The following is an 8795-nucleotide window of genomic DNA, read 5'->3' on the forward strand; positions in this document are numbered from 1 at the left end:
GGTAAGTGGCCTTTCCAGGCCATGAGGTTTTTTTCCAAGTATGTGAAGGTCTTAGCCTCATGTTTGACTTGCTTTGCAGAGGATCTAATGATCTTTTGCTGACTRTTATTAAGTATTTGTGCACAGGTGTGTGTATAAAAATATATGTATATATCTATATATATGCAAAGAATATATCAAGAGGAAGGGTGGCAGCGGAAAATAAACTTGGTGAGGCTGGAGGATACCAGGGCTTGGATTAGATTTGTACCTGAATCTAATTCAGGAGGAGTTAGGAGAGAAATAGTGCAATGAAAGGAAATAATCTCCAAATGAAACACCCAAAGGTCGTTGCTGAGATTTGAAAACAGCACGTCAGGCTCTGGCGTGTTAGATACGTGACCTCTGCCTGAAGTATTTATGATTTGTATGGCATATTTAGAAGCTGCAGCATCTAAACTTTTGTTATTAAAAAAAAAAAACCCAAGCTGTGGAGTTGGAGAATCGTTGGGGTCTCCAATGTGTGGGCGGCTGCTCCTCTCCGCAGCCCCCTGCAAAGAGCATGAGGAATTGGGGCTTGGGCTCTGTGTTGGCTCAGGGATTTGGGAATAACTATAGAAACAACAAAGTAATGCAAAGGGGAGGAGGAAAAAAATGAAGTGAGGGGAATGGGGAGGGAAGATAAAGGCAGAAGAGCATTTCCAAACACAGAGAAACCCTGAGCAAAGATTTCCCGATGCTATAAAAGAGCACGTTTCTGCACGGATCTCTGTGGAAAAATTCCTTCTGGCCTCGGTGAATTGTAGCTCTCCCACCCGGCATGTTTATCSTGGTGGATGATCAGTCATTAATAGCTGAAATAGCCCCTGTGAAGCGAGGGAGTTYGACACCTCAGCTCCAGCAAAGAGGCTTTTGCTGCAGTGCTGCTTTTCCAGAGAGGCCGTTTAATTGATTCTTCCTAATTAGGAGTAGCTTGGTGTGAAGGGTGACCCTCCTTCTGCATCTGCAACGTGCCCAAATGTCCCGTTTGCCTTTCAGTGCTGAGAGGAGGTCGCCTGTGGCATCCCCGTATACTGGTGCATCCACACGGGATGCGTCCCGAAATGCTGTAAACAACCGGCGTTGATTCCTGCAATTCTTGTGGTCGGTGCAGACTCCGCTGTTGTCCAGGGCATGTTCCAGATTTATGGAGCAGTCGCTTCCCTCCCATCGGAGCGTGCTGGCACTTGCTGGCTGATCCCCATATAAGGGAGGAGACTCTGCTTTTATGTGTCCCTTGGCAAATGGGGGAGAAATAAATCACCGGTGCTGGGAGGAGAAGGCAGGATAAGGACTGACACCTGTGCATTGTTGTGTGCAGGTTGGGATTTTTAACTTAAGCATCTAGGAACCTCAAAGATTAATTGTGAGGAGCAAACGGCCCTAAAGAATAAATGAAAGATTTCATTTATTGAAAGATTTTTCAATTTGCAAGGATTTTGAACACACTGCGGGCGGATTTGCATCTTCCTTGTCCGCAGAGCAGAGCTCTCGCCCTCTTGCAGAGCCTCTCTGGTCCGTGGCATCGCGCAGAGCTGCAGCGTCCCGGCCTCCCGCCGCTGGCTTCTTTCCCTTCACGGGGAAGAGGTTGAGCTTTGCAGGCTCGATGAACGGGCGGTTTTTCTTGAGGAACCMAGATAAGGGCAAGGCGCTGCGCTGCTGTGGGTCGCCTTGCTGATACGGAGCTGTGGGCTGGAATTTGTCCTTGAGCGCTTGCTCCACATGGGACACTYGGAGCTTTTTGCTCCTAGGTCATTTTGGCAGATAGTCAGCTTTAAAGATCTGCTGCTGCCTTCCATCACACTGCTCCTAATTGCCCCGTGCTGCGGTCGCTCTTCCCATGGGCATTCCCATCTCTGCTTTTATTTCCTCTATTTCTAAGATTAGACCCCTTTTGTTTTATTTTGCTCCCTGGCCAGCTCTAATTATTCGATCCCCTCTCCTAATTAATCCTAGGCTAAGCTAAGCCTTGTGTTTACGTTATGTCTGGGGGCCGCCTCTTCCTCCTCGACGGTTCTGTTGTCTCGTGCCCATTTCCCACGCGGCTCCTCAGCGGGGCTGCCCACGACTGCGGCTACATCACTGGGAATTGATTTTTATTATTTCTCCRAGGCTGAGCTCATGAATCACTGTGTCAACCCCTTGCCGTTAGACAGTTAATGTATATTTATGTGCCCTCTGCCTGGCAAGTTTATTTGAAATTCATCTCGTTTCCCGTTTTGCTGATGGAGATTAGATTTCTGCCTCCCCGCGACGTTTTTCTCTGTAAGCTGGACTTAAATTGGTTGCCCTGTGCTGTTTTACAGGGTCATCTGCCGGGCTTCTCCGAGCACCTCCAGCACTGAGCGGTTCAGCAGGCTCCTGCACCCCAAGACCAGCGACACGCTGCCCTGCACACTCTGCTTTCAGCTTTGCCAAGAATTATTTTCCTGGCGCGCTGGGAGCAGCCGATCGGGGTTCATTTCTCCCAAGACTGGTTTCTTCCTTGGGGGATTCTTTGCTGCTCCCTTTGGACCCACGTTTTGCAGCAGAGGCGCCCAGGTTGGTGCTTCTCCCACCGCTTCAAAACATGCATCCAGCTCCTGGTGCAGCCRGAGCGGGGCTTGGAAAACGATGCGGAGGAGGATGTGTGTCCGTCCCGCTCCAGATTGCCCTGGGAGTCAGCGCTTCCATTAGGAAGCACRTTCCAACATGGGCCTTTTTCCCTCAAAACGCCCTCTCTGCACGTGTGCGGCTGCAGCGGCTCTCGCCCCGCGGATCCCTGCATGGGAGAAGCCAGCGAGGCCTCTGCAGGCAGACGGCCCTGGAGCAATCGCCCGGGGCTTTGAAATCCTGATTTATCCGGTGAGAAAGTTCTCATTTGCSAGCTCCGCGTCGCCGCAGATGAGCCTCCCTGTTTGCCTCCTAAACGACATGCTGCTTCATGACGTTCCTCTGCCCGTTCCCTGGAGCTTCCCAATTGCAGATATGGGACATGGGGGCAATACATCCCTAATATCCTGATGCAAAACCTGCCGGAAGGACAGTGCATCATTTTGCACTGAGCGTTGGGTCGTGTCCTGTGCTTTTAATGTTCCCTAATGCTCCTATGCTTTCTTAGGTGCAAACACAGGAATAAAAGACTTTGTTCTGGACGCTGCCACACGGCGAGAGGAGCAGGAGGGCGCCGGGGTCTCGGCCGCGCTGCCGCCCACCCTGCTCTTTGTCACTGTGCGGCCGAGCTGGGCAGGAAACGGGTTTCTCCGCCGTTTCCCACATGGTTTTTTTCCCYATTGTGAATCACAGTGTAAATACGACGCGGCAAAAATACGATAACATCATGAAAATGTTCCGCCTCTCTGGCTTTCGTGCTGCTTCTTCTGTCTTGTGCTACAGGGCCAAACAAGAAGCATGTGTGTTTTTGGTCTAAAAATGCCAGCGTGCTGTTCTGGTAACTTTTCAGCATGTTTTATTACAGGATTCATGAGGAATAATCTTCCCTGTTGTGATGACTTTAGAAAAAAAAAGATACTGGAGTTAAAAAATAACCTCTTAAAACATTTTTCCACCTCGCTGCTGCTAGATATCCTTGCAGGAAGGACACGGGCAGTCTATTTGCAAAGCTGAACAGGGCAGAAACACTGGTTATCTACAAGCTCCTGCTTTAAAGGAGCATCTCCTACCGTCCACATTTCACTAGTATCTCAACAGCTCATTTCCCAGCTCCTGCAATACGGGGAGTCCTGCAGTTAATCCCTTGCTTTGTGTAACTGAAGATTCTGTCGGAAAAGCCAGTGTTTTCAGGCAGTGCTGCGTGCTTTGCAGGAAGGGCTTGCGGTGAAGCAGCGCTGGATATTCCATTTGCAAAGGGCCCTGTGGAGATGGATATTCCCTGTTTGCAAAGGGCCCCGTGGAGATGGATATTCCCTGTTTGCAAAGGGCCCCGTGGAGATGGATATTCCCTGTTTGCAAAGGGCCCCGCGAGGTTGGGTTCTGCTCTCAGCATCCACACTGTCCCATCTCCTTTGCACATACCAGGCTTGCGTGTTCCCTTGCGTGTGATCTTCAGCAGACTTATTTGTTTAATTTGCACATAAACTATGAAAATTCAGCAGGAGGAGGTTATATTACAGCAGCTGCAGAAAAAGGAAGGGGGTAGGAAGGTTTTTCCAAAGATGTGGGCTCTGCCAGTGTGACAGAAACCTGCTGTTCTGGCCACGCTGCAGGGATGTGATGCAGGGACCACGATGCAGGGACCACGAGGCAGGAATCACCATGCAGGGACCACAATGCAGGGATGCCATCCTCATCCCTGCCATGAGCAGCGATTCCCTCCTCCTCCCACGAGCGCATCCATCGCAGCCTCCCCGCGACGCTGGATGCTCCACGTAGCCGTGCGTGGGGGACTGTCCTGCCAGGCCGTTGCGATGGGACCTCCCCAGGGAGCAACAGGGAGCCSAGGCTTCACCCGGCGTTTCAGGGCGATGCCCGGAGAGCAGCAGCACGTGAGGCTTTGGCAGACACTCTGCCAGGGCCTAGCAGGTTTTCCTGACGGTGACGGCATCCGGAGCTGCCTTGGATTGATATCTATGGGAACACATCCCTCGCCTTCTGTGAAATATTCCTGGGGGCAGGAGGAGGTCTGGATGCAAGATGTTCCTGCGGAAAAAGCGTTAGGGAGCTCCTGCATTTGCTCATCCGTGGCCCGGGAAAGGATGTGTGCGTGCAGGCACGGATCGATATGCTCTGTGCATTACACATGCACACACAGCACGCGCCTTTCTCCACCATCTCAGCTGTGTTTAAAAGCAGGGCTTCCAAAAGCTCCTCCAAACTATCTTTACCCTCGACAAGCGATTTTAGCTAATTAGCCCGCTAAAGGAGTTCCCGTCCACGAGGATACCCCTCCCAACTGAGATTTTCTCTGTAGCTTTGGACGCAACGCAACGACTGAGGCAGGACTTTCTCTGCTGGCTCCGCTGCCGCATGGGGGAACGCCACTCACGGCGTCCTCTCTTGCCATACGCTTTCCTCATCAAGCAGGAGGGCGCCGCTTGCGTTTTGCTTCCCCCTGCACTGACTCACTCCCCAAATATGTTTCTGGTTAGGACGCCTCGTGACTTCCTCCGGCCGGGAGCATTTGCAGCTTGCCGCGCGCTCCGAGCACCGGCTCCCAGCTCGGCGTTTGGGGCGTTTGCAGCGTTGCGCTTATAAGGACACCGTGAGTTGAGGAGGGAGCTTAGGCTGAGGCTTTCTAAGCTCAGATTTCTAAGCTCTAAGCTCAAAGACGGATGGATGGGGCCCTTTCTGGCCTCTGCGCTCCCGCTTGCTCTGCCTCGGTGTCCCGGTTGTATTCCAATGCTTGGCTTTGCTGGACATTCCCCATSGCCTCCATCCTTTGGCTTCGGGATGAGGGAGACCAAGCGGGTGCTGCCCTCCCTCCTCTCCTTGTTAGAGCTCCTCCAAAGCAAGGAGAGAAGTGGAGCGATGTCACGGGTGCGCCGTGGCCCTTGCAGGAGGGACAGGAGGTTGGATGCTCGGGAAAAAATACATCCTAGCAGCAAAATCTCCTCGATTCTGCCTTTAAAAAATAAGTAAAAGGGAACTGATGAAACCCAGCGTATCTGTTATTAAAATGTGCTCAGGCCTGTGGCCTGCAGCTCCTCGAGGGCCTTGTTGGAAGCCCCAGGGAGGAAGAACACGCTGCTCTGCCAGGGCTCTCCCCCGCTTCCCTTCCACGTTTCCACGGGGCCGCGTGCTGGGAAAAGGAGCGAGGTCCTGGGAATGTCCTGGGAACGCGCTGCTTCCTGCTGCACCTTCCACACACATCCAAGTGCTCCCCATGGAGCTCGCCCCCCGGCCGGCTCCATTCCCATCTTGCTCTCTGCGGAGCRAGCGACCCGGATTTGTCCTTTTCCCTGCGTTTTCAGCTGCTTCCCGTGAGGCTGCCCTGGGCGCCGGCTCCTCCCGCGGCCCCGGCTGCCCCTCCGGCCGCGTCCCGCTGCGGGATCATCTCTGCACCGCTGTCTGGGACATTTCCAAGGCAGCAGAGCCCGGCACCCGCTCCGGGCACCCTTCCCATCACACACGCGGTGTCTCCCACATTCAGCCCCGTTGGAACAGCCGGCACGCGCAGCCGGCTCCGCATCCATTCCCCAGCTGGTTTTCCTCAGCTCCCAGCTGCTCCTTCCTCTCTTCCCTCTGCGCTTTGCTGCCCTGTGACCCCGTGCACCAAATCCCTGCGGTTCCTGGGCATCACTCGTGGAAAGGGCATGGGAGCTGCTCCAAGATGCTTCCCTATGGATTGATCCCAAYGCGCTTCCCTCCAGCCTCGGGGCTTGTGCCCTGCCTGGGTGAACAGATGGGTACGGAGCCAAGCTGGGACCCGCAGCACCACAGCCCTGACTCCTGCATTGGCTCTGCTGTTCATCCCAGGATGTCACCCGGAATGCTTGGGAGGCCGGGACACCCCGGCTTCATTCGGGCATGGGCCCAAGGGGCTCTCCGGCTGCTCCGCTTCCCATCAGCAGCACCTGGGAAATGCCCATGGATAATCACAGCATCGCTGCTGTCACTGGGGGATGTTTCTCTTCCCTTTTCCCTGCCACTTCCCAGGAAATCGCTCGCACCGGGACGCTGCCCATGCTCCGGCCACGCAGCCGATGGCCAAGATAACCCCRTGGTGCAAACCCCATCTTCACCCAGCAGCTCCTGGGCTCCCACGGGCGCCTCCGGGATCACGCCGGGATCCGGCTGTGCCGGGGGCTGCAGGAGCCGCCTGTTTCGGCACCTTATTTGGCCATCACTGCCCGGAGCTCATTGCGGCCATGGGGAGCCGCAGCTGATGCAAACACCCAATTTCTCCCTTTCTGGCCTCACTTTGCAGCCCTGACCGCGAGCACCCAAGGCAGCACATGCCCAGAGCCACCCATTTGGGTTAAAGGAGAATCCCCCCAAACGCAGCCGGCGGTTTGAGGCGGCAGCCGGGCCATGCGGCAGCGCCGCGCGCTCCGACGGAGCCCGGCCGAATTGCATCAGCCGGCGCCGCGGCCAGCGGGTCGCCTGTAACCCTTTCCATGCATCGCCTGGCGCCTGACACCTGGATAACACCCTCATCCGCTCCGGGAAAGCTTCATCCGGAGMCGCTTCCATCCCTGGGCAAATAGTGCTGCGGCATTCCCGTTTTGGGGGGAAAAGGGTGGTAATGGGGCAATTCCTGGAGGGATGCTGTCCCYGCCATCTACCCACTTGCTGCACACTTCCCTTTTGTGCCTTTGCATTAATTCAAATACCTCGGTGCTATTGCATTTTTACTCCGTGCATTCCAATTTAGCTTTTGCTGGCTAAAGCTTTTCCTGGATGCGGATGGGGCCGGGGAGGAAGGGGAGCGGGCGCCGGCGGGAAGCGCCGCGCGGCAGGAAGCGCGGCCGCCCCGCCGGGACGCACGCACGCTGGGTGGGAACCGCAGRAAACGCGGAATATTGGGCTATTCGGGCCCTTCACACCTGTGCGGGCTCCCGTTTAAAGCCAGTTCCCGTTTCACACGGGCACAGATGATGGGGCCGGAGGGAAGCACCGCGGTGCCCGGCCTGGACGGCGAGACAAAGGTAGGGGCTGCCCTAGGCCCTCCCCGGCCCCCGTGTGCCTTGTGCCCAGCCGCGATGCAYAGYGRCCTCCYGCACGCTGCTCCCCAGCTCCTTGYYCCCCTTGCATGCTCTTCCCTTGTTCCCAGACCCCTTGCACACTGCTTCCCAGCTCCTCAGCCTCTTACATGTTGGTCCCCAGCTCCTTGTCCCCCTTGCATGCTGCTCCCCAGCTCCTTGCCCTCCTTGCACGCTGCTCCCCAGGTCTTTCCCCTCCTTGCACGCTGCTCCCCAGCTCCTTGCCCGCCTTGCGTGCTCCTCCCTTGTTCCCAGGCCCCTTGCTCCCAGCTCCCTGGTCCCCTGCACGCCGGTGCCTGCCGCGGAGCACATTTCCACGCTAGCCCTTCCGCACACCGCTGTGGCTCCCTGTGCACAGCAGCCCCTTAGCTCGCTGCCCCCCAGCTCGCCTTGCTCCTCGGCACCGCAACCCCCTTCTCCTGGCACCCCCTGCCCAAAGGACCCCTGCAGCCCAGCACCTTAGCACCCCAGCCCTTTTGCACGGCAGCTCCTGCCCCTCAGCCCTTTCACACACTGCTCATGCCCTTTACACACCAGTTGCAGCCCCTTGGCCCCCTGGCACTTCGCTTGCAGCCCCCCGACCCCCTTGCACGCCTATCCCAGTCCCCTTGCACTTTGCTTGCAGCCCCTCAGCTCCATTGCATGCCCGTCCCCTCGGCCCTCTTGCATTTTGGTTGCAGCCCCTTGGCCCCCTTGCATGCCTGGCTCCATCCCCTTGGCCGCTGGCACTTGGCTTGCAGCCCCCCAACCCCCTTGCATGCCCATCCCCGTCCCCTGGGTCCCCTGGCACTTCGCTTACAGCCCCTCAGCTTCGTTCCATGCCTGTCCCCAGCCCCTCGGCCCCCTTGTCCCCCATCCCGCTTGCATGCCCGTCCCGGTCCCCCTCACTCTCCCGTTCCCGTCCCCTTGGTCCCCTGGCACTTCGCTTGCAGCCCCTCGTCCCCTTTGCACGCCCGTTCCCGTTCCCGTTCCGTTCCGTCCCGTTCCCGTTCCCGTTCCGTCCCGTCCCCGGCGCCCCGGCTCTCGCCCTCCCGCGCCCGGCCCCTTTCACCGCCCCCCGCGCGCCGCCCCCCCGCCGTCCCGTCCATTCCCGCGGGTCCCGGATGTTGGAGCGGTCGCGCCGGCTCCGTCCTGCGC

The 8795-nt window shown here is 56.8% G+C and overlaps 1 protein-coding gene across 1 annotated transcript in view; it reads left to right on the top strand.

Moving 5' to 3' along the window:
- Positions 1-1624: 1624 nt before the first annotated feature.
- FERMT2 (fermitin family member 2) overlaps positions 1625-8795 on the top strand; it is a 56383-nt gene continuing 49212 nt past the window's right edge. The window contains exon 1 of the mRNA XM_026051491.1: positions 1625-1679. Coding sequence (XP_025907276.1) covers positions 1625-1679 — 55 coding nt within the window. The remainder of the gene's footprint in view (positions 1680-8795) is intronic.

This window comes from Nothoprocta perdicaria, unplaced genomic scaffold, assembly GCF_003342845.1.
Source record: "Nothoprocta perdicaria isolate Ctin4 unplaced genomic scaffold, notPer1 scaffold_76, whole genome shotgun sequence".
In the NCBI taxonomy this organism is placed as follows: domain Eukaryota; kingdom Metazoa; phylum Chordata; class Aves; order Tinamiformes; family Tinamidae; genus Nothoprocta; species Nothoprocta perdicaria.